The sequence below is a fragment of the Barbatula barbatula genome (genome assembly GCF_947034865.1).
Source record: "Barbatula barbatula genome assembly, chromosome: 23".
In the NCBI taxonomy this organism is placed as follows: Eukaryota; Metazoa; Chordata; class Actinopteri; order Cypriniformes; family Nemacheilidae; genus Barbatula; species Barbatula barbatula.
The window spans coordinates 15,211,851-15,237,737 of NC_136786.1; the positions used below are offsets into that span (position 1 = coordinate 15,211,851).

The 25,887-nt window shown below is 41.3% G+C and overlaps 1 protein-coding gene across 1 annotated transcript in view; it reads left to right on the forward strand.

Moving 5' to 3' along the window:
• pola1 (polymerase (DNA directed), alpha 1) overlaps positions 1–25,887 on the forward strand; it is a 40,348-nt gene that overhangs the window by 949 nt on the left and 13,512 nt on the right. Inside the window, exons 3-34 of the mRNA XM_079487713.1 lie at positions 28–124; positions 242–322; positions 499–614; positions 803–865; positions 1,007–1,108; positions 1,287–1,437; positions 1,531–1,678; positions 1,833–2,008; positions 2,206–2,318; positions 2,440–2,553; positions 2,643–2,717; positions 2,833–2,971; positions 3,058–3,212; positions 3,401–3,485; positions 3,610–3,671; positions 3,762–3,851; positions 3,942–4,058; positions 4,160–4,335; positions 4,447–4,576; positions 4,679–4,798; positions 4,903–4,999; positions 5,088–5,212; positions 5,314–5,466; positions 6,145–6,267; positions 15,580–15,612; positions 15,717–15,809; positions 16,035–16,240; positions 16,432–16,564; positions 16,651–16,782; positions 16,866–17,040; positions 18,178–18,359; positions 20,680–20,811. Coding sequence (XP_079343839.1) covers positions 28–124; positions 242–322; positions 499–614; positions 803–865; positions 1,007–1,108; positions 1,287–1,437; positions 1,531–1,678; positions 1,833–2,008; positions 2,206–2,318; positions 2,440–2,553; positions 2,643–2,717; positions 2,833–2,971; positions 3,058–3,212; positions 3,401–3,485; positions 3,610–3,671; positions 3,762–3,851; positions 3,942–4,058; positions 4,160–4,335; positions 4,447–4,576; positions 4,679–4,798; positions 4,903–4,999; positions 5,088–5,212; positions 5,314–5,466; positions 6,145–6,267; positions 15,580–15,612; positions 15,717–15,809; positions 16,035–16,240; positions 16,432–16,564; positions 16,651–16,782; positions 16,866–17,040; positions 18,178–18,359; positions 20,680–20,811 — 3,894 coding nt within the window. The remainder of the gene's footprint in view (positions 1–27; positions 125–241; positions 323–498; positions 615–802; positions 866–1,006; positions 1,109–1,286; positions 1,438–1,530; positions 1,679–1,832; positions 2,009–2,205; positions 2,319–2,439; positions 2,554–2,642; positions 2,718–2,832; positions 2,972–3,057; positions 3,213–3,400; positions 3,486–3,609; positions 3,672–3,761; positions 3,852–3,941; positions 4,059–4,159; positions 4,336–4,446; positions 4,577–4,678; positions 4,799–4,902; positions 5,000–5,087; positions 5,213–5,313; positions 5,467–6,144; positions 6,268–15,579; positions 15,613–15,716; positions 15,810–16,034; positions 16,241–16,431; positions 16,565–16,650; positions 16,783–16,865; positions 17,041–18,177; positions 18,360–20,679; positions 20,812–25,887) is intronic.

Consider the following 25,887-nt stretch of genomic DNA (forward strand, 5'->3'; position numbering starts at 1 on the left):
CCTGTTCTCATGTCGTGTTGTGATCAGGTGGAGGATTTGACCAGCGTGTACGAAGAGGTGGATGAAGAACAATACTCCAAACTAGTGCGTGAGAGGCAGGATGATGATTGGATCATTGATGACGGTCAGTTTACCCTTTGACTGTTACATCATTTTTCTTCCTTATGTTAAAGTAGGTGTTGGATATGTGCTGAGCTGTCCTTGACTGTTCTCAGCTGAATGTGTCTGTTACCTTTGTCAGATGGGACGGGTTATGTGGAGGATGGTAGAGAGATCTTTGATGAAGAATTGGATGATGACGCTCTGGAGAAGGCTACAAAAGGTAAGGGAGCTATGACAAGGTGTTGCAATCACAAGTGGATGATAGTGGAAGCTGGTTGAAAACATTGTGTGTATGGATCACTGAAATCATGCAAGGATGAAGTCAGTACCAGTCTCTGAGTTCTGTAGTATAGAGCTCGACTCTTCAAATGTTCCGTTTTATTTCTCTCAAAACAGGTAAAGCAGGTGGGAAGGCAGGAGACTCAAAGAAGAATGTAAAGAAAATGACCGTCAGTAAACCCAACAGCATTAAAAACATGTTCATGAACAGCAATGTGAAGAAGCCGACTGAGGTAAAAAAAAAACCTGTGACTTTATCACTGGTAGTGTACTTTTTGCGAAACACACTTTGTAGTTATACCGGGCCGGAATACATAAGCCACTTCTTAGAACAATTTAACATCTCGAATGTGTAAGATGCAGTTGTTATAGGTGTATAATTTGCCCTGTAAAAAGTGTCTTTGTTTTGTTTAAATGGTAGAAAGATGTGGATTTGTCCAAAGATGATCTGCTGGGAGATATTCTACAGGATCTGCACTCTGAGGTAAATGTTTATGGCTGCTTGTCTGCTTTTAAAACAAAAGTACAGTCGATGTTGTCAGTCTGCAGCATTGCCATTTGCAAGCTCCAGTATATTAGTCATTGCAGTCTAAGTTGGAGGTCATTGTAATGTTTTTCCCCCCAGAAACCACTTGTGCTCACCCCACCACCAGTAATCACCTTGAAGAAAAAGAAAACGTTGGGATCCCCTATGAATCCATTTTCAGTTAAACCACTGGTGCCAAAGGTAGTTTTTCCTTTTGTGGACCGATAAACGGATTTATTCTGACATCGTAAAATACATTGAATTACTACGGTTTTTCACTTAATGGCTAGTTACAGCTTCGCTAAGCTTTCTTACATTTCTAAGGTTAGCTAGGGTTTGTCACATATTGTCACCGTATAATATATTGTCCATCTCATAGGATTCCCCTAAAGTCCAGTTATCAAAGCCCAGGCCTTCAGTGACACGGGTTCCTCCAGCTGAGCTTTCACCCAGACCTGCTGCTCAAACAACCTCCAGTAAACCAGCTGCCACACAACAGATAAAGAAACCCAAGAAAGAGGAGCCTAAAGGCAGGCTTTATCTACCCAATTTCTATATTGCAGTAATGTTTTGTCTTAAAACCAAAAATGTTGTTAATATGAATTATTAACTTTTATAATTAGAAGAGGCAGTTGAGTTCGACGAGATGGATTTTGATGAACCCATGGAGGCAGAGAACCAGGAAGAGGAGCCGGTGAATGTAAATGCGGAGCCTGAGGCACCTACTCTTAAAGTGGAACCCAAATTCGAGCCAAAGGATGAGATGTTGATGTAAGTAAGCAAGCGCAACAGAGGTCTTTGAATTAGTGTATATACTCTTATGTTTTTTGGTTTTCTCCTTATCGAGAAATTATCTTGATGAAAGACGTTACAGAGTTGAGACTAATATTAACTAATAATTACTATCTTATTAATCCCCTGTCAGATCTGGAATGGTTGGTGGTATGGGTTGGGAAAAGATGGAGGAGGGTGACTCCACCGAAACTCATGTGGAAGTGCAAGTGGATGCCAGTCACTTACCTCTGGTGGAGGGACCCGATGGAGATAAGGTTTTCCGTTTCTACTGGATGGATGCTTTTGAGGACCAGTACAGCCAACCTGGTCAGTTTTTTGTTCATTCAATTCTTTTCCATCCAATTTTCAGCCTCACTTGCTTTCGAGCTGATTAAGGCCTGTTTAAGGCGCTTGCTACAATAAATTAAACTGCAACATAACTGTCATAACAGGCGTTTAGTTTGTAGTTTAGTTTTAGTGTATTGTTTTTGGTTACAATTTGGTATTTTCTTACCTCTGTGTAGGTGTGGTGTACCTGTTTGGAAAGGTGTGGATTGAATCGGCAAAAGCTTACGTTAGCTGTTGCGTTGCTGTCAGGAATATTGAGAGGACCTTGTATCTTCTGCCCAGAGAACATGTGAGGCCACTTTTACTGAGTTTATTATTGGGCAATATTTTTTAGTTTGTACATATGTACTTGCAATGCAAAAAAACAACGTTTGTGCATTTATGTATTTCTTTATTTGGGGTGAAATTAGAAAGTAAATCTGGCAAACGGTGAGGTGACAGAGGTTCCAGTAGGAATGATGGATGTGTACCAGGAGTTCAACAGTCTTTCTGAGAAGTTTAAAATCATGAAATTTAAATCCAAGGTAATTATTGGTACTCTCTGTATTTTCCAAGGGAACCCTTTTTCTTTTTGAATCCACAAACATGATAAAATCTCTCCCTGTTTCAACAGCCAGTGACCAAGAGCTATGCCTTTGAAATCCCAGACATTCCCTCACAGAGCGAGTACCTTGAAGTCAGATACTCCGTGAGTAGACATACCTTACATGAAGGCACTGTCATATTGACTTTAACAAGACAATTGTAGAACAGTTTAGACAGTTTATTTTTAATCATGTATGTATTGTTGGATGTTGCTGCAGGCTGAGCACCCTCCATTGCCATCTGAGCTGAAAGGTTCAACGTTTTCCCATGTTTTTGGCACCAAGACCTCCAGCTTGGAGCACTTGCTGCTTAACCGGAAGATCCGTGGACCTTGCTGGCTAGATGTCAAGACTCCTCGTATGTAATACATCATGTGATTTTTTTTTCTCTCCTCAATAACATTCAATAAGGTTTAATAAATTTACTCTCACCCTCACCTCTAGAGTTGAGCAATCAGCCTATAAGCTGGTGTAAAGTGGAGGCCATAGCACAGAAGTGTGATCTTATCTCAATTGTTAAAGACCTGCCACCTCCTCCCCTGGTCGTCATGTCCATAAGCCTCAAGACTGTTCAGAACCCAAAGACTCACCAGAATGAGGTAAACCTATTAAAAAGAATGGGAGGAATTTCCTCATGGATTAAAGTTTGCCACAGAGACGTCTCGACTTTAAGCATCTGCCGTCATGTGTCTTATAATATACAAATTATGTTTTATATTTGTAATTTCTAATAAAGTTTCAATTGTGTTTATTATCAGACCCTAACTTTGTGTTTTACCCGAGGTAGATTGTTTCCCTGGCTGCCCTTATTCATTATAGCTTTGCCCTGGACAAAGCTCCACCACGACCACCTTACCAGACCCATTTCTGTGGTGAGTTCTCAAGACCACATAGATTATTTTACACATAGTTATTTTATTATTATACATTAAAGCTTGATTACTGAACATAAATTAGTTTTCCATACGTTTCATATCTGATTATTTCATATTAAAGTGGTGAGCAAACCCAACGACTGCGTCTTCCCATATGACTTTAAAGATGCTGTCAGGAAAAAGGTAATGTTTGCTGTTTAACTAACCAAGCAGTGGTTTGCTTAACGAAATTGTGCCCAATGAACCTTTGTTGTTGATGTTTGCTTTATGCAGAATGGGATAGTAGAGATAGCAGGCACAGAGCGTGCACTACTGGGCTTCTTTTTGGCCAAGATGCACAAGATTGATCCAGATGTTTTGGTGGTAGGTGCATTAATTTCGCCTGTAGCATTTAAGAAATTTGGATTTTTGTCCCTGTTTCACCACATCTTCCTTCTAATTACAATGTTTTAGGGTCATGACATCTTTGGGTTTGACCTCGAAGTGCTCCTGCAGAGGATTAACGTGTGCAAAGTGCCACACTGGTCCAAGATCGGCAGGCTTAGAAGAGCCAACATGCCAAAACTGGGGGTGAGAAGACCTTTGTGCTGCATTTTGTCATGTCAAATTATGTTTTTATCCCGCAAGCTTTGTTTTTTATCTGTGCATGTGGATTGCCTTTTTAATGTCAGGGTCGCAGCGGCTTTGCGGAGAAGAGTGCCACTTGTGGGCGCCTGGTGTGTGACATTGAGATCTCTGCCAAAGAGCTCATCCGCTGTAAGAGTTATCACTTGACTGAGCTGGTATCCCAGATCCTGAAGACAGAGAGGGTGGTGCTGCCTCCAGAAAACATCAGGAACTTCTATAGGTTGGATATTTCCTGTGTAGTGTCACTTCTGAGTCCATGCTATGGAAAGTTCTGTGCTGTGTAGCATTCTAGTTTTAATCTGGTTTTAATTTGAGCTATTTTTGTCAATAGTGACTCCCCTCACCTTCTCTACCTTTTGGAGCTCACCTGGATGGATGCCAAGCTGATCCTGCAAATCATGTGTGAGCTGAATGTGCTCCCTTTGGCAATGCAAATCACAAACATCGCCGGTAACGTCATGGTAAACTACCAATAATCCATTTGCTCACTGTTTAACCGCCTTTTGGTGTTTCCTTTGTGTTGATGATGTAATGTAAATGTATTTTTGGATTGATCTTGACAGTCTCGCACTTTGATGGGGGGACGTTCGGAGAGGAATGAGTACCTACTGCTCCACGCTTTCCATGAGAGGAACTTCATTGTTCCAGACAAACAGTTCTTCAAAAAGCCACAACAAGATCCTGTAGGAAGTCCATTCTTTATATTTATTACAGTAGTTAATAGTAATAGTAGTAACTATTGTGGGCCTAAATGTATTCTTTATTTTACATTATGTTGTGCTTTCAGAGAGAAGATGATGATATTGATCCTGGGAAGAGCAAGTCGAACAAAGCGAGGAAGAAGGCAGCGTATGCTGGAGGTTTGGTGTTGGAGCCAAAAGTTGGTGAGCGCCAAGTCACATTCTTTCCATGCACAACTGGCATCCTGTATGTTTGTGCTTCCGGGTCATTTCTTCTGTCCTCTATCCCCAGGTTTCTATGACAAGTTTATTTTGCTGTTGGACTTCAACAGTCTGTACCCTTCCATCATCCAGGAGTTTAACATCTGTTTCACAACTGTTGAGAGGGGTGCTACCAACTCGCGCAAGAAAACTCAGGTTTGCGGGGACAGCCATGTCTGTTTGGATATCGGAGATGTAACTCACTTGTAAAATTGTTGAGGGCTAAAGCATCCTGTCAACTGTTCCCTTGGTAACAGGAGGAGGATGATGATGATGAGATTCCAGAGTTGCCAGAGCAAAGTCTGGAGATGGGCATTCTTCCCAAAGAAATACGTAAACTAGTGGAGCGTCGACGTCAGGTCAAACAGTTAATGAAGCAACAGGACCTCAACCCTGATCTTTACATGCAGGTATGTGCCTATGTACCTTTCTGAATTTATAAAAGATGCAAATATAACTGATAAGATAAACTGGTAACACTTAATCAACTACAGTGAGGTTGTATTTATTAACATGATTAAATACATGAACTAACAATGAGCAATATAGTTTTTCAGCATTTATAGTGCTGTCAGTCCTGGTTACTGTCAATACAATTATTCATGTTAGTTCATGGTGCATTAACTAATGTTAACAGTTATAGTGTTTGATTTGTATAAGGGATGTAAAGATTCACCTTGTGGAGTTGAAATTCGATTGTAATATGTGACTCACCAAGAACAATCGAAATACATGTTATGAACAGCAGGGGCCACTTTGTCCACTGCAAACTAAAACGTGGCTAAGTGGATATTTCTTAAATGTAAACATTTTTTTAAAACATTCAAGAAGGGCACAGACAAAGTCTTAGTTAGTTGAAAAGCATCGCATCCTGAGCTGAGTGAATTGTTACGTCCCTAATTTTAAGTAATGAAATTAACTAATGTAAAAAAAAATGCTGTAAATGTATTTGTTGTTAGTTCATGTCAGCTAATGCTTTAACTATTTTTAATTTATTGTAGTGTTACCAGTAAATCTTCACTTTCTTTTTACTTTACTTGATGTGGTTGTATGCGTACTAGCACTGATGGTAAATGTCCCTCCCATAGTATGATATTAGACAAAAGGCCCTCAAGCTGACGGCTAACAGCATGTATGGATGCCTAGGATTTTCCTTCAGTCGCTTTTACGCCAAGCCTTTGGCTGCACTGGTCACTCATAAAGGACGAGAGGTACGTGAAACCCTGTTTTATATAATGTGTACACTTAAATACTAATATTAGTACAACAACACCACATACAGCAAATTTGTGTTGCGCTTTTTTGTGTATTTTTCAGTCCTATTACTGGTCAGATTATTATCCTGTTTGCAGCTTGTTTTGAAGTATTTTTTGTTTAAGTAGATGTATTGGACCTCAATTAGGAGTAAATAGGTTTTAAATAAAGGAAAAATTAAGTGTTCCTAATTGTTGACATCATGTCCATTGAATCTTTTTGCTTGTAGTGATCGGCAGTTTCCTTATGCTTCCACTAGAGGCCAGTCTAACCTAGTCATCCACCCCAGTGGCATATCTAGAATTTAATTTTTGAAGGGCCTGTCTGTAAATGAGGGGGCCATTATGTATATAACCATTTCATTAGGCTTCTATCTATTACTAATGTGATGCACTTATATTATACAGCACATTTTCCCCTTTAAGCAAACACAAAGGTTTTTAATCTGGTCCTCGTGATCCTCTGCTCTGCATATTTTGCGACTCTATCTTGTTTATCACACCTGTTTTAAATCGCCAGCTTTTCAGAAGAGCGCCCAATCAATGAACTGTGTTCCGAGTGACACGCTCCCTACACAGTGTTCACCGCTCTATACTCCCCGCACACAGGAAATCGTCTGGTTTACTAATTTGCGCTACACGACTGTCTGCAGTGTCTTCACACTGACCAAACTTAGTGCGGAAGTTTGATGGGTTATTTAACCACAATCATGAGATTTGCGTAGTAGTCACGCTTCGTGCACTTCAATGCCTTAATGTCCACTTCGCAGGGCTCTTACGAGCGAATTAAACAAGATATGCCGAGCTAGGGGTCATGAGGACCAGGATTAAGAATTGAAGCGGCTGCTACCAGTCAAACCATTGGCTTGCCTTTAACATGGCAAGGCGGAGTGTTCGAGGATGAGAAAAGTTTCTGTTGATAAAGTCTTTTGACACTACAAGAAGTCATATGCAGTCTAATCGTGATCTTTAGCAGTCTCCTCCTTTTCTTCTTGCTCATCTTTTCATATTGTATAAAAAATAACTGAATATTGTGCACTCGCCATCATAGCGTAAAGATACTAGCATAACACGTAATATTAATTTACCAATAAGTTAAAAAAGCGGGGAGCACTGATTGGTCGATCAACCAGAGTAAAAAAGCATATTTTTGTTATTTTAAGCAATCAAAAATCCGCTACTGCTCCACCCATGTTCATGTCAGCCAGCCCCTCAGGCCTTTGGCTCTGATTTCACTCGCTTCCTTATTAGCTTCTGTTCTCTTTTGTGCTTTAACCAATTTGACTGATCTCTTGTTCCTTTTATGCCACCTCCTTGGCATGATTGCCAGCTACCTACACTTGACTTTAATGAGACCAGACTTTGAAAGGCCAGTGGGGTGTCGTAATACAAACTGTGACACATTTGTGTTCTTTCCTCTCCGTTTTCGTATCGCCACTGGGCGATGTGGGGTATTGTTCGAAATTGGGGGGGAACCAATAATTATGTTAGCCCCATCATTCAATGTGCAGGTTTCACTACAAAAAAAGTGTTTGATAAATGGATATATCCAAAGGTAACTGCTTAACAGTAGGAAAAATGAAAGTGAATGCTGAATCAACTGGAATTAGTGTGATGTGGATCGCATGTGAAGCTTCAGCTGTGCAGTTCTAATCCACTTCACTCAAATGTGTGAATATTAATATGTGGTTTTTTTCATGTTGGGGAGCGCAGCTTGACTCAAGAGCCCTAATTACTCTGATTGGTCTTATTGTGATACATATTGTCCACTGTCAACCTGCGTGGTGTAAGACTGTCGCTGAAATGTTGCTGTACAGAGAAATGAAAATGCGGGGGGGTTTGGGGGACGGACGCAACAAATACTTGCTTGTTGCTTTACATTGACCCTGACATTTGAGACATAATTTGTACACTTCTTGCCATTTATATTTTTATTGAGTGGCTACGTTTATTAGCTTGTGCTGTTGATAACCATGTTAGTGATAGGCTTTAGTGATTTTCTTTTTGCCATGGCCATAAAGATGCTTGATTTGGAAAGCACGTAGATGCCCTCCAGAGCTTCTCGTCTTTCCTCGGCCTCATGATTGGTGTAGGGTAAAGGGATCAAGACAAGCCCCCGATGATTCTCCGCTTGTTCAAGTATGCAGGTTCCCCGCGAAGGAGATGAAGGCCGTTTGGCATCAGCTTCCAAGGTCTGAGAAATGTGTCCGAAATTTTTTAAACTTAAGAGGGTGAGAAGTCAAAGAGGCGATTTTCCTTCCCTGTCTTCCAGTGGTGCCAGAGAAGCAGAATGTTGATCGTAACCGTTGTCTAATTTGACAATTGAGTTTTACAATCGTCAAACACTAAATCATGTCAGTCGGACGGTGGATTGGCTCCGTCGTCTGATGGATGACTGGTGTCTGCACCTTTATTGTTTTTGGATGAGAATTACAGGCGCTCTGCTTTTAATAGAGTTAACTAATGCTTTCTGAGAAACTAGCTTAGTGCTAACCTGCCACAGAGGTGTAAATTCAGCCGGCAGGTGTTGTGAAAAGGGTTAACGTCTAGAGCTCTTGGAAGTTTAAGTGAGTTTTATTTGTGATTTTTATTAAAAATATAGTAGGGCTTACCATGACCAGCCGAGCAGCTTGCCACACTCGTTATTTGGGGCATTTCATCTTTATTTGCAATGCCAAACAATGAACAAATTAATAAAAAATTAAGTGTTTTATTTTTGGATGAACTAGAAGAACTTGTAAAGGCAAAGGGAGGTCACCACAGTTTTCAGTTTGAACGGCTAAGATTTCTTTTTTTAAAACATGACTGTGCAGACCGATATCCTTTGCGAGTGGGATTTAATGACACTGGTTTAAGCCCCTGCAATTTGGCTCATTTTGCTACATGACAACTTGGGGAAATCCCCCGCTAGACCAGTTAGCATAAACTTGCGTTCAGCCTTTACCAGCGCTCGTGAAGTGACGTCTCGTGGCCCCTGACCTTTCCAGAGAAACATTTGTTCTGGTGCGAACCCTGCACGCCCCTGGTATGAGATGCATGCCATGGAATAGGCGTTTAGGGTTTCATGCTGAGGGCTCGCTCCTGATTGATGTGCTTACGTTTTATTTTCAGTTCTTTGTGCGGCGGCCAGTGTGAAAAACGGACCTTCAGCTGTGGAGCTAACGGGGGCTGGGTTGTGTCCAGGGTTAATCGAGTGATGTTTACAAGTTCTGTCGCTACGGACTGCTGATGGTTGTGGAACGTTAGTTGGCTGACCTCTCACCCCGCCTTGCTGCCAGCCCCAGACTCCTTTTTTACCTAGTTAAAAGGTAAAACGAGACCTATTATGTTGTCACAGACCCCATGTCCTTGTGCTACAGATTCTTCAGATGTAGAGCGGCTGTTGGCGGGACGAGACGGGTGCCGGTTGAATTAGGAATCATCTGAGTAAACATTGTTTCCTTGCTGTTCTCTCAGACGACACTTCCAGTTGTCAGAATCACAAAGGTCATTTTTAACTTTCCCAGAATAAGACATAAATGCCCCCCTCCTCCACTGTAGGCATTGTTGCACGCACTGTTTGACCCTGTGGTCTTTGGTGGGGGATTTACTCCTGATATCGCTGGACTTAACAAATAGTCACAGAGACCGGAGAATATTTTTGGATTCGAGCGCGAGATGCGGTCAACTCACGTTCCTTCAGGAGCTTTGCACCTTTAATTTAGACCAGCTTTGTTAGTGAAGTGTTATTCTTGACTAATTTTGAATAGCATCTTTGAACATTGTTTGTGATTTAACACCACACCTTTGCTGCCGTTTTACCTGTTCATTTTGCCACTTACTGCCCCCCTAAATTCCAACAGCCATCATCACAGAGGAAGAGAAAGCAACGGATTGCTTTGATCAGGCGGCAGATTTCAATTTATCCCACATGCTATGAGGTCATCTGTCTCAGTCACTGATATCACTCTTGTTAATAAATAGGTGGAAAGAATCACATCCCCTCACAACCCGTGTTGAGGTGTCGCTCAATGTTCCGATGATGCAGATTAGTCTTGTACACTGTGAAACGGCTATCGTTTTACACCACAGCCTCCTTTGAGAATACAGAACAACTAGCAGCTTGTCCGTGTTGACATTGATCAAGTAGATCAAATGTGACCCTGGATCACAAAACCAGTCTTCAGTAGCACAGGAACATTTTTAGTAAAAGCCAAAAATACATTGTGTGGGTCAAAATGATTTGTCTCTTTTATGCCCAAAATCATTAGGATAATAAGCGAAGATCATGTTCCATTAAGATATTTTGTAAATTTTCTACCTGAAATATATAATAACTATATAAAAACTGTTACAGTGCCTCTGATTAACAATTTCAAAGGCAATTTTCTCAATTTCTTTATCTTTATGCACCCTTTGATTCAGGAGTTTTACACTGGTATATCTCCAACAGATATTGTACAATCATAACAACACATATATCAATAAAAAGCTTAATTATTCAGCTTTCAGTTGTAAAAATCAAAATTTCTTTAAAAAAATTGACAAATAAGACTGGTTTTGTTGTCCAGGGTCAAATGTATACAACAGGCATGGTGTGTTCTTGACGTTAATCTTAATTTCGTTGACTCCAACACGTCTTATGATGAGGATGGGCATTTTTTTAATTACTCAACAGATCAAGCTACATAGGGGGGTGTCCACTTCAGTTTTATTTATTTTTTATTTTTTTAAGTTTCTGAAACATTCAGTTATACCTCAACATCAACCTCAAAACCAATGGTTCTGTTTTCATCACTTATGCTTTGCTGCCCCGAACCAAGAGGCGTTGTGAAAAGTTATGTAAACTGTTTTCTGGTGAATCCGGCCGCAAGGTTTTGCCAAAGATGATGCCGTAACAGCAAAGCGTAATGAAAAGACTTGTCTGACGAACATGTTTATTGATTAAAACGTTGGCAGTTAATTTTCTATGTATAAAAGGAATAGAAGAATGTGTGGATCTGTCCTGTATCATTCAATATATTTTTTTTTATCCTTGACCTGCCTAAAATAACTTGCACGTAATTACTGTTTTAAATGGCTAATACATTTTTTATGAATTATTTTTTGCTCATCGGCCTTGTGTGAAGCAACTTGATAAAAGTCTCTGGAATCGTTTTCAGTGTTTGTCAGAGTTATTATGTTGGGCTTTTAGATTCATTGCTCTTTAACACGCTATTTTTACCTACAGTTCCAGAACACCAGTCTGCCCGCTAAAGTGATTTCAGGCGGTCCTATTAAATCAGAGAGAGGCTTTAGAGGGATTTTTTACCCCTTAGATCTCAGACTGCATGTGATGAACTGCTCCATGTGGAATCCAACCCATTTGCTTCCGCACAGCCCTTGCAGAATGTATAGGCGCCTGTGTTTTTAAACGTGTCTTTATAAATGACTGTCAATCTACAGTTGTCGTGTGTTTGCATTTGTGTTCTTCCTCTGGATCATGTGCGTTGTCAAAGACATTATTTAGTTACCTCTGCTTTGAGTATGCGGACATATACCCAAAAAAATGTGTTTGCGTGTTATGAAAGCAATTCATTTGAGTTTTAAATCTTCCAGAGTGTGTGTTAGATCTTCTAGGGATAGGATATAGAGATGACAGTGGACGTATTTCACTATGACGGTGTTGTGTGGCTCTTGCTATTTCAGGCGAGGGCTGTCATCTTCAAAATGCTTTTCAGCAGGACGCTTTTCAAAACAATCGTCACCAGATACTTTCTTATACAAGGTTTCTTTGCCGCTCCTGGGCTTAAAATGCCGGCTATGATTTGTACCGAAGCCAACAGGAGGCCAGATGCCCTCCGGGTGAGCAAATGGTATTAGGGGGCAGGACGAATGAACAGTTTACGAGAGCAGCCGTGGACTTCTGTGTTTTTCTATAACCATTCCACAAGCCGCTTGAAATGGTTGGGAAAGGATAGATGAATGTGTTAATGACAGACCTGTAGATTAGGGCAAAAAGATGGAACGCCTAATGGGGAGACGGAGGCTCGGTGCCAAGCGCTACTGTCATGTCAGTCAAAGTGTGATCTGAGCCAGCTGCATTTGGTCGTTGGGTGGTTGTTTAAACATAGTTTTCGCTTTTGGATGCACTGCTGGATTTCAACCTCTTACAGCAAGTGCTTATTGGAGTCAATTTGGAGTTATAACAAAACTTGCATAAGGGATTTTCGTTTTGTGGTGTTGTGCTAAATTCAAGATTTATTTGCGAAGGCTACAGTATTAATGGTTCATGTTACAGTAGTTTTCCCCGCCCATGTTGCATTCATTACATCAACAGCAATTTGGAAAGATATGGGGGCTATAGCTGAGATTTGCTAGAACCTAACTGTTCCCTCAGAGGTTTACTCTCAGATGTGTTTGTCGGCATGCTTTTTAAGACGAGACGCTCCCTCTCTTATTTCTGAGGCATGGTTTAAACAACTTGTCTCTCACCCAGTCGAACAACCCTCCCCTCAGCAAGTCATAACAAACGGACATAAAGAGTCTTGAAAACTGTACAAACATACGTTTTTGATCCTCTTTTCCTCTCCACTTTTTCCTGTTGTCTTTCTCTCTAAGTGGTTAATATAAGAATGTGTCAGCATTAACAGTGTGGACATATTAACTTTGTAATGCAGTCTACAGTTATATTGAGGCTAAGTGGCTGTAACTTTATGGCGCCCAGTAACAAACTTGCACCTGCTCAGGGTCAGACACAAACTCTGTCACACACAGACAGGTGTACAGATTAATATGTGCTCTAAGGGTACTGTTGTAAACTAGAAACTAAATATCACTACTTCTGCCAGTCATTTGTACAAAGCCCTTATTCTAAGTATTCAATTTTGGTCCATGACTTGTCCCCATGTTTCATGAACAATACTTAAAGCAATAGTATTTCTTCTAAAGGAAAACTATTTAATTATTTCCACACTCTCTTGTGGTTTCTTCTGCAAAACACAAAAGATATTTTAAGAAATGCCAGTAACCGAAAACCGTTGGTCACCATTGACTTTCATTGGGCCATACAATAGAAGTCAATGGGGACCCAACGGTTTTTGGTTACCAACATTTTTCAAAATATATTCTTTGTGTTTTGCAGAAGAAAATTATTTTACAGGTTATAGGTTTAAAAAGACAACGGGGTGAGCAAATGATGATAGAATTTTCTTTTTGAAGGTGAACTACTCCTTTAAGATTGGGGTTATTGTTGAGCACAGGTGTGCTGATATTTTTGCATTAATATTAAAACTTAAAAATCTTAGAAGCTTAAAAGCGTAGACCTTGAATTGTATGACCGGATTTGTATTTATAACAACTTTATACTATATATTTACTAGCGATGCACGATAAATTATTGGCCACATCTGTATCAGTGGATAAAGGGTCATTTTTAATGTTATCGGTATTGGCCGATAATAAAATTTAGGACAATAAATTATGAATCATTTCCTCTGATTAAACTTCTTCAGCTGCATGCTGCTCACAGTTAAAATACTGTATAGTTTCCTTCTCTTGTGATCATTCACTTACTGCTATTAGCAAAACATTATTGATGTATTATGAATGTGTAAATTATAGGAAAACAATCATATTGTTTGAATAAGAAAGCAGGCTTGGTACATGATTTTCAGGTGGAAAAAAAAAGAATTCAGGCACTGTATATCGGCCAATACATCGGTCATCGGCCTCCAATGTTGAAGAATTATTGGTTATCGGCCAAAATTGTAATATCGGGGCATCCCTAATATTGACTTTTTTCATTTAGCCATGCTTTTTTCCAAAGACAATGACAAAATACATAAAAACATTATCTGTGTTTTCTGGGAATCAAAACCTTTGTGCTTCCAATGCAAAGCTGAGCTAAAGGAACACTAGTTAATTTACAATCATATGCTTTTATTGAAACCTACCTACAGTGCTCAAGCCATACATTTTGTTATGTCAGTATGTGTATTCCCTTGGAATCAAACCTACAACCTTTGCATGTCTTGCACAGCATTCTGCCAACCCATCTTCATGAACGCTATTCAACCAGCTTCAATAATAAAAAACAGACACACACACACACCATGCAATTCTAGATCTCTAATCCTGCCTAATTAAGTGCGTCTTACTCAGTGTCTTGGGGTGACCTTGACCGTGTTGCTTAACGCAGACAGCTTTTCTGTTATTACTCTTATCTGACCTCCTGCTTCCCTTAGGGAGGCATGTTACACCTCATAAAGCATGCTTAAGTCCTGCTCTGGTTTCAAGGAGTGGAGCATCCCGTGCTCAGAAATAGCTTCGTCCTTGTCCCTCAGTGGGCCAGGGCTTGGCTCTGATGTGCGCTGGGGGCATGAATCCCGGTGTCTTGCTCGATTGCTGTTGACAGGCTGTAGTGTGTCCCGTCTCTTTGGGGCCTCAGATTAGCGGCGCTTATTTTCCTACCGACCCCCTCACCTGTCAGAGTCCCTCTCGCACAGAGGTCACCCTGCATGCCTGCACAGCGGCAGCGGGTGTATGTTTAAGGCTGGACACCCTGAGTAAACAGTCATTGTTGGTATGACACCTCGGATATGTACAGTCTCTCATTCTCTGCTGCTGTCCACCAACTTCAGAGTTGCCACCGCCAATGTAGAGCATGTATTTTTGGCTCACTCTTTGTATTTTAACCTTTTCTTTTTGTGTTTCCCCCCTTACGCTACAATTTCACCTCCCTCTTCATGCCCTTCATCATTTTCTTTTGTTTCTCCTTTATTTTTCTCTGACAGCTGTGGTTTACATTGGTCTCCCTCTGCAGCTGGACAACCCTCCCTACCCCTCTCTGTCTCTCTCTTTCTCTCGCTCTCTCACACACACATCATGCAGTCCAGTGGTGATTAAGACTATTAGGCCTTATAATGACTCGGCTGGTGTGTGGGTTTGGAGCCCCATTTCAGTGCAGCTAATAGACCTCTTAGCCAATTATCCTCCATTTAGAAGCAAATCACAGAGGTTTTTTTCTCTCCCCCTTTGATAAATGTTGAATTACAGAATAGATTTGCTAATTAAATTCTTTGTGTGTTTTGCATGTGCGAGTACTCGCGTTTCTCGTTTCCGAGTGTGTGTGCGGCGTGTTTTCTTTCATGGTATTTCTCGCTGACAGACGTATGTTCTCCGCCTCGAGCCTGTTTGTTTGACGCTCCACTTTGACCGATTTGAAATTGATATTGTTCTCCGCCGGCTGTTAACTCCGTGTTTAGAGTTTATTGTGTTTTGCCCTGACATGCAGTCTTTTGTCCCCCGCAGATTTTGATGCACACCAAAGAAATGGTGCAGAGGGTGAGTCGTGATTAGCGTACGTTATAGTAATAATTAAGCGGCAATTGCTGTGTTTATTTGTTAGCCGTGCGGGGGCTTGACGGTTTACCATTCTTCTCCCGCAGATGAATCTGGAGGTCATATACGGAGATACCGACTCCATCATGATCAACAGTAACAGCACCAACCTGGAGGAGGTCTTCAAACTGGGAAATAAGGTAAGGGTGCGGAGGAACAGGAAGGGGTGGTCTGCACGTCTCTGAGGAAAACGCAGTCTTTGTGATGCGCTAATGTGCGTATGAGTGTGACACTAATAATAGAGACGTCATTGACAATCAGGCAGAGAGAGAATTAAACCAGCCATTGCGTTTGATCAGGGATGAACCAAACTTGACTGTATCAAGAGCCCTATCAAATGATTGTGTGTGTGTGTGTGTGCTTAGGTGAAAAGCGAGGTGAATAAACTCTATAAACTACTGGAGATTGACATCGATGGGGTGTTTAAATCCCTTCTGCTGCTGAAGAAGAAGAAATATGCGGCGCTGATGGTTGAGCCACAGGGGGATGGCAAATACACCACCAAACAGGAACTCAAAGGCCTTGACATCGTGCGCAGGGACTGGTGTGACCTGGCCAAGGAGTGTGGCAAGTCAGTGCGCTCAAATCTGTTTTAAAAGTAAAAGGTTTCTTAGCTGTAAAGTACACTGTGGGCCTAATGAGTTCAAATACATTTACCGTATTGTGACTTGATACATTTTGCAATAAAAATCTAATCCAGATGAGACAAGTTATTTTTTTATTTACACTAAAATCTAATTATTAACTTTCTCTTTCATCTAGTTACGTGATCGGTCAGATTCTGTCAGATCAGAGTCGCGACACCATCGTGGAGAACATTCAGAAACATCTGATTGAGGTTGGAGAGAAGGTCGCCAGTGGCAGTATCCCACTCAATACGTTTGAGATAAATAAGGTAAAACATTGACATGCAAATATCTTCCAAATCTTTTTCATGAGCAAAAACATTATCATTTTTAACTCACTGTTATTTCCCTATAGGCACTGACAAAGGACCCTCAGGACTACCCTGACAAGAAGAGTCTCCCCCACGTTCACGTTGCGCTCTGGATCAACTCTCAGGGTGGCAAGAAGGTTAAAGCCGGTGACACGGTGTCTTATGTCATCTGTCAGGTAAGCAACCAATCCATTTTGATCCTCTGATGTCAGATGTCTGACTACAGATATACATCCAATCCACTGTTCCTCTATGTTAGGACGGTTCTAACCTGCCAGCCAGTCAGAGGGCGTACGCTCTGGAACAGCTGCAGAAACAGCAAGGTCTCAGCTTGGACACGCAGTACTACCTGTCCCAGCAGGTGCACCCTGTGGTGGGCCGAATCTGCGAGCCCATCGAGGGCATTGACGCAGTGCTTATTGCAACGTGGCTAGGTGAGACTTCATGTCTGGTTTGCATCATTTTATATGGATATGGATTATTTTTCAACTGTGTATTAGTGCTTACAATTTTTATTGAATGTTTTGGAAATTATTAAATGAACCAAACGTTTTGTTCTTATGTAAATCTGTGAGTTTTAGATCATTCAAAGTATCAAAAAGAGAGCAAGACAGTTTACTGTTTACCTTTGCATATCTGCTGAGAACAATTTTTCCCCCAGTTGGAAATTCAGTCGCTCTAAAAAGTACATGAACCCTGACACACCGTCGCCATGACAACAGGCCCCTAGCTGTTGTTTGGCATCCTGCGGTCTGGTCCAAAACTCAGGCGCTAATTCAATCTACCCACTGTGTTATTAGTACCAAGGAAAGGCTTGGTTATTTACCTCACGATTAACAGAGCACATTTACACCACAGAACATTCTCGTCTTCCGCTTCTCAAGTATGTTAAATGGTCTCTGTGTTAACACAACATCAGATCAGTTGTTATTTTGTGTTTCTTTCCTATTTCAGTCAATGCTTCTCAATCCCCCGTTCACAGATCTATCTGTTCTCTAGACTGACATGATGCATGTCTGCCTGTAGATGGCAGTAGCCCTCGAGCGCCGTCGGTCTCTGATCCTTAGAGACGGCGGTTAATCCCCGAAGTCTCATAGTCAACACTTACTTGTGTGCTCATTTATTCACTTAGCCAAATTACCCAGGGGGACGTAGGCTGTTTTCCGTGCTCTAGTAGTGTTCAGTGTCACCTGGGGGGATTAAATGGAGATTCAGCTGCTGTCTCTTAATGATTTGATGATCTCAGCTGCCTGGGAAAAATCGGATAGCGGCGCTTTCTCTACCCCTCCTCTTTCCCCTTATTATATTTCCAGTTTATTCTTATCGTTTGCTTGTCTCCCTCCTCTTGCCGCGGCCCTGACATCTTCTTTGCTTTCTCGCTGACCCTCACTCTTCTTTCAGCTTTGATCCCCACCCTCTTTTCTATCTTTTTTCCACCGTCCGTAAATACATATGCTTGTAAATCATAATCTGCGAGTTATAACAAACAACAAGTGGACTTAAATCTAAATGTTACAGTGTGCATGGTTTTGACTTGGACCCCATTTGGGTTTATTTACCTATTTGTCCAGGGCTTGACCCGAGTCACTTTCGAGCCCACCAACAGCAGCAGCGAGAGGACGAGGGAGACAACTTCCTGGGAGCGCCAGCCCAGCTCACCGACGAGGAGCGCTACCGTGACTGTGAGAAGTTTACTTTCTCTTGCCCTGACTGCGGCACAGAAAACATCTACGACAACGTCTTTGATGGGACGGTGAGTTATCAGCACTCCTGATCTGATCTAATCAGGCAGCAAAATGTTCGGTCCTACCTAAACTACCTGTTAAATATTGTGTAATGACAGGTAACGATAAATTTGAGTCGCACAGGTGATTACTTCCCCTTTTCAGGCTTTTACCGGCTTATTAATTTCAGAGCCACACACTTTATTTATAGAGGCTTGGCAGAGATGAGCAGGGGGAGAGGGATTTTGGCAGGTTGTATTCCTAGAGCTCTTTAGTACACATGATGGCCGTCATACCCAGGCGGGGGTCAGCGGGGGCTTGAGGAGCGCGTGTAATCTGCCTCTAATTAAGGATACACACACACACATGCTCATGCACAGCTTTCTCTTGTCTAAGACTCATAAAAAGTGACATTGACCCCTTCCGTTGCTCTGATCTCTGTCCTCCTAGCTGTTTGGAGATTTTGCCTTCTACCAGCCAGGGAAGGCTTGGAATTAGGAAAAACTGTTTGGCATTTACACATTCTACAATTTAGCTTTACTAGCCATAATAGACCTCAGTCGGGGTACAGGCCAGATTTAATTTGATGCGAATGAAAATAAAACTTTGAAGGACACCAGTACAGTCTGTCTTAATAGGTTGTACTTAAAGGGATAGCAGGAACGCTGGTTACTAAACAACATTTGCCCTCATTGACATCCATTGTATGGACACAAAACCAAGACACTTCTCAAATTATCATCTTTTGTGTTTCACAGAAGAAAGAGTCATACAGGTTTTGAGTGCGTAAGAGTGAATAAATTACAGTTTTTTCACTATGTGTCTTTTTTACAATGTTTTGTTGGCAAAACTGTCATAAACAAGGTATAGAACATATGATAGTAGATATGTGAATTGAGTAAAATTATGTTCTGGTTGACCATTTTAATGCAGTATATGGTTAAACCCTGTCTGAAATAATGGTTACTGTACCGATGTTGGGAACTTTGTTGTTTTGAAACCTGCCTTCAGATCAACCAAGTAACGGCGCGTGCGCTCTTTTGTGGTCCAAACTTAACTTCCGGGTTGATCCCTGTAGATTATTTCTGACTTCAAGCTAAATAAATAATGTTGAATTCCATTAACTAGCAGTTAAGTCTGTCTAGACAGTTTTTTGGGTCACCAGTAGAAGATCTGTTACTTGACTAAACTGAAATGAGTCAGTTACACGACCCATTTAACAAAGTTTATTTAATACAATTAGTAAACAATGATAATAATTATATTAAATTCTTATATTTGTAGCCACTAGCGAGACCGATCAACAAACACTGATCGGAAGTTAACTTCAGGCTATGTGCGTGCATCCGATGAAGCAGTCTATATTGAGATGTTAAAATCTACACAAACCATTAACAACCTCATGACACCATGTGTGAGTTTTCGTTGACGTGAATTCATTGGCCTCCTGTACACACCTGATAAGGTATCTAATTATAATGAGTGCAGGGTTATAACGCAGATCAGGGTGTGAGGGTTTGATGAAAGGAAGTCTTAAAAGACCAGCCTTGACTTACAGATGCGGCAAATCGGCTTTATCTCAGTCGGCTGCGTAGAGAGGGAGGAGGACAACAGGAATGCAAACAGACACGCTGGAAAGGGACGGTAGAGATTCTGAGAGACTATATTTGCATAGACGCACAGTTCCCCCTCAAAGTGCCGTTCAGTGAGAGATGTAAAGATCATAAAACGCTAATGGCTCATTGCGACTACCGGAGGGCAAACTGAACACAGCTCTTCACAGCAGCCATGCTATAAAAGAGAAAGTGATGTTTGTATGAGACTGAGTTTGAGCGAATGCATTAGCCATAGAAACACACACACTTACGTGGACCCGGCCCTTCAGATTATTGGAGGCATAATGGGCACCATAAACAGCACTGCTAGAGCACATGTGAGGTTAGATTGAAAGGATATCAAGCTACAGTAGTTTCTGTCCACTGTTTAACCACAGTTGTTTTCACGGTTTCTCAATAGGAGGTCCGGGGCGTTTTAGATATAGAAAAGCCAGGAAATCAACAGCACAGTATGGAGTTTGTTGCTCGCTGTCATCCAGAAATGCAATTTGAAAGCTTAATGCAGTTCCTTTTTTATGATTTTGCATTCCTACCTAGATGCCCTAGAGTGTCGGTCCTTCATGACATTATATTTTTAGTATGTTATAATTTCTAATAGGTCAGCTTTAACAGCCTTTAAAAGCTTATATGGGCAATGCGAATCAACAGAATAAATGCCCAGATTATGTTGTTGCCCTTTTTGTGTGTGTGGGCTGTGTGGAAATGCGTTGAAAGTGAATTTGTTTGTTTCTAGGGAAGCTCCTTACAGCCTAGTTTGAAGAGTTGCTGTCACGTCCCGTGTGGGGCCAGCCTGTTGGAACATGGCTTACGGATAAGCAACAAACTGCAACTGGACATTCGCCGTCATATCAGGAAATACTACAGCGTGAGTATAAAATAACTTCCAGTGCACCAGGTCGCCCCTACAGATTTGGCTGTAGTTTGGTAATCAAAAGTTAAATAAGAAGTCTACGGAAAAGAAAAAAATAATAATTTTGAGATTAAGTTTAAATGCTTAACTAAGATTCTATAAACTGGAAAAATTCTTCCAATTTATTATATATAGGGTAGTTTTTCTGGAAATAAAGCATAGTTGATAATTGAAGAGTTTTTGGTTGTGTTTGTTGAGTCATTATCCAACCTATGCAGCTTTGGTGTCTAAATGAGTTGCTTATTTCCACCGCGGGAACTTTGGCATTACTCGGTGTGTTTCCACCGCAGGAACCGGGATCAAAACTAAGTTCTGGGTAAAAATGTTCCCCCCAGAAAGTCCTTTCACATCTAACTACACATTTTGTATTGTTGAATCGCACTAGAGTTAGTTTTTCTTCTTGGTGCGTGCCCAAACGCAGTCCAAATAAGTGTACCAAGACCTCCTTGAAGAGGACTAAACCAGCTGCCGTAGTCAGCTGCGCTGTGCGTCATGGTATGCACAATATACATTTTTATCTGGTAACCGTATCACATCGAAGCTTTCGAAAACTCACAAAAACAGCGCAAAATTTTCAATGTTTAGCAAAAAACTCTGGGAAAGTAGATAGATCTGTGGAAAAGTGCCAGGTTAAAGTAAAGAAACTCCGCCAGCAGTTCCCCTGGTGATGACCTTGATAATATTCTTGGGACAAAACTGGATGTTGAAAACCAGTTTACGAAATATGTTCTCGCCAACAAGTGATGTGGATGTTGTGACGTGACTGCATTTTCGTTCGGACCAAATCAATCCGTGTGGTGTGAAAAGGAACCAACACCGCAGAAAAATACGACAATGTATAATATTTTGCTATTGGTCTGCTACAGTGTTTCATTTTTTGACATTGGTCCGCTACAATGTATAATTTTTTGCCATTGGTCGGGACCAAATGAACCGAACTAAAGGTGCGAAAGCACCCTTAAACGTTTTCAACATAGTTCTGAAAGCTATCTTCAGATGTGTTTAATCCACATTTAACTCTGTTTCGTGTTGTTTCAACCGAACATTCTCTGTCCCCACTCAGCTACTCCCTGAGGATTTAACAAGGATTAATCTATGCTCACCTTCCTCATGCTGTTTGTTTATTTCACGTCTTTATTGAATTTCAGATGCGGCCTTTCGCCTCTTCCAAACATCCGTGGCCCCCTCCTGCTGCGACCCAAATGGGTTTCATTCAGTTCGCTCTCTTTACAGTAACACACAAATACGGGCCCTGGCGATGTGACAAGAGTGCAGATATTGGGCCTACGTTTCGAGCTCGGATATGTCTGCGTATCTAATTTCTCAGCTGAGGGTTTTGATTGACAGGCGTAATCATCGGCTGCGCCGAGCACGCCGGGTCCAATCAGGACGAGCGTGCCAGTTTCTGTAGCTGCTGGGAAGTTCTGGAATGCCGGGTGTGTTCCTGCAACGCTCGACATCACAGGAAACTCGTTGAGGGTCTCGAGATGCGCAAATCTGACTTGTAAGACGAGGAAAGTTGGGGGGGGTACGTTCTCCCACAGTGCTGTGCAGAAATCAATTAGTGGACTGAATGTAGCAACCTCCCTCGCTGGGATGGTGCCTGTAGCTTCTTTTGTCAGTATGTGTGAAACAGCTGCTGGTTGTGAATGCGACCCACCACCGCCACCCCCCTCGCCCAGGCCCAGCTTCAGTGGACAGAGCTCAGCCTTCCCCTCCCACACTGGGAGCAATGAAGAGGCTGATATTGTGTAATTAAGGATTCCTTTCAGCTGAGGGGAGAGCTCAAATAGAGTTGTTTGTTCGCACAGATAGAAGGAAGAAAGCCTGTCCGCGTGAGGGAGGACTCGCGGCTTACATGGTTACAGATTGGAAGTCGGGGCTGTTTGTTGAGTTTCCTACAGAACGGCGGCGGCGGCAAAGCATTAATCATGAAAGAAATAGCAGCCACCTTCACCTACAGCCCACCACCGTTACCAATAAAACCACCCTTTAGAGACAAAGCAAATATGCTTTCCTCTCCTTTCTCCCTTCCCCCAACCCCTTCTTCGTTGTCGTCCTTTTTGACTCTTGGCGTCTTCGGCAGAATGAGAGTGTGGCACGAAGTGGCACCCCCGTATTTACCCCATTCTAATGTGGGTTGCCATGGCGTTTAACAAATTATTGCAATTACGTTCGTCATGCGCTTCGCCCTTGGTAACTGGCTTTGGGATGTGGCGGCGGTGGGGGGAGATAAGACAGACAGAAATAAATAAATAAAAAAGGTGATAATCCTGTTTTGAACAAAAGGTCAGATTGCTGAATAGAAAAGGCTTGATTAAAGCAGAGATGTACAAAGTGGACGCATTTGCGTCCATTCAGCCTCTCTCGCGGTCTGCAGCCACGGTGTGAATGTACAGCTGTTGATTACGGAGGCACAAAGCCTGTGAGAGGCTGTTGTCTTGGGGCTTTTTGCACGGAGCCACCTGTAATCGCAGCTTTTTTTCTCTTCTAAAAGGGGCAGCTCTGGATTAAGGGCATCAGAGAAGGGGCTGTTTGTGTGTGTTAGGTGGGATTGGTGGATTTGTAAGGATATTTGGATGTCAAAATTCCTTTATAAGTAGTGCTTGCTAGACAAACGCCATTATGGCTATTGCTCATACTAAAGGGGTTTGAAAAACAGCTTTTTACCTTAGATTTTGTGTCTCGTTCATGGGGGTCTTTTTTGAATTATTAGACTCGTGAGTTTGCAGAAAGTTAATTGGATATTAAAAGCACCCAATCCATGTTTAGCTACCAAGACATCAGGTTTCTGCGTTTGACTTTTGCGTAATAATGAGTAAAAGAATGACGATTATATTGCTCCAAATTTTAATCATGATCAAGTTTTTCAACTTTTTATTTCACCTCAGCCAATTAATATCTTATAACCTGGTGGTGTTGAACTGTGGTAGCGACACTGTATTTCAAAGCATGCTTTCATTCATACACCTGCCAAAAATTAAATACAAAATAAAATATTTGTGTTGATATATCCTACAAGTATCTGAATATGATTTTATTCAATAGCAATCCTGACACAGGTATGTGAAATATTAATTGTTTTAATTGCAGTCACAGGTGAACCAAGAAATCAAGACATGGCCGCTGTGGAAAAAGAACAGCAGGTATAGATGCGACCGTGAAATGGAGAAAGCAAGAGAGAGAAAGGAGGAGAGCGGGAACGTTTTTCCGGTAGCTTGCACTGATCTGTGGGCCCAGTCTTTGCCCAGTGTTTGGTTAAATTATGTGGAACTCATTTGACGGCTGCAGAAGTGGCTGTATTCGCAGTGTCAGGTATCGACTGGTATAATTATGCAATTATGAAGCTTTATCCTGCCTCTCTCTCTCGCCGAGTGAGCGCTTAGTGTTTCAATTAGATGTTTTTTTTCTGGCTTGCACTCTTGAGTTTTTCCTCCCTGTTCTCCCTTTTTCATTGGCTACTATAAGGATGCAAAAGGAGATTGCTTATAAAATGAGCACTATCGGGTTGTGTGTTTGTCACCTTGTTTAAAGCATTTTGTTTGTTTGGGCGTGCGGTTTTGGACAAGTATGTTAGGTTGTAGTTTATAGAATGGCAGTATCATGTGGAACGTTAAAGAGGGGGAGTGTGAATGCAAACACTTTGATTTGCATGACACGCATGTTCCACATCTTGCATTTTTGGCATAGAAAACCATTTATGTTAAAGCCAGTTGAAGTTATACATGTACAGTTTCCTTGCAGTGCAAGAATTCAGAATATGTATTTATAATGAGGCAATAATGACAATATTATGCCTGTGGGCTGCCAATGCCTCCACATTTCTAAAGCCAGACCTCCTTACATCTCTTACTCTCTAATCAGACCACTGTACATAGTCTCAATTTTGTGTCTGACACCAGTGGCATACTAGTGCGTTTGTGAGTTGGCCTGTGTGTGTTCCTCCGGGCCAAAGTCGTTTTCTAAGCCCATGGGAACGGAGCTGTTGGTTTAGTCTTGGGCCTCCAGAAACACAAAAGGTCCGTTAAGGCAAACAGAGGGGTGATAACACTGCGCTGTCTTCAAAATGAAAGCCAAACAGCTCACATATGTTCGGATTCAATTACACACTCTGGGTTCCCCTCGGCCCTGGGGCTTACTGCTAATTACCCAAATAACATTGGCCCCTCCGCACAAAACGTCACCCAGATGAGATTAATTGGGAAATTAAAACAAGCTGTTGATTCTGATAATGCCACGAGGTCTGAACAATAACCACGTAGACCAAACGTGTTTGACAGCACAGGTGGAATGATAAGACTCATCTTTGGATTCAACAAGGCTGATAAGCTTGAAAGAAGCCTTTCGAAGATGCTCGTAGGTCAGGAAATAGAAGTTAATTAATCCAGTTATGAATGTGAAGATAGCATTTCTGTTTGATCGCTTTTATCGCCCTTGATGTTTGATACTTTTATTCTTTGGTTTTGACCGTTTTGCTTTTTGACTTTAACCTGAAGTAATGGACAGCAGATATAAGGTTTATAATTACTATTCTTGATTTTTTTGTTTATACAGTAATTGCCCTTTCCAGTTCACATTTATTTTAATATTATTTTATATTTGTCACTGTGCATATTGTTATAATCTCAGAATTTAGCATGTACGTAAACTGGAGGGGTATTAATCAGGAATTTATTTTTGATGTTTCATACCAGATTGAAGCCAGGATGTTAAAATAGTAGTTCACTTCAAAATAAGCTTTATAAAGGCAAAATAAAAGTATGTCTAGCCAGGATTATTTTAGGTCACCACTAGAAGAACCGTTACACGACCCATTAAACAAATTGATAAATCAAATTAATGTACAATAAAATATGAATATCAATTAAATAAAATTAAAATAGTTGATAATTAGCCACTAGCTAGAATTATCAACAAACACAGGCGCGTGCGTCCAATGAAACAGTCTACATATACAAATATTATATTTTTCGTTATGTCAATTTCTGTGATTTCTGTCTGTCTCTTTCCATCATTCTTTAGTAGAGTATG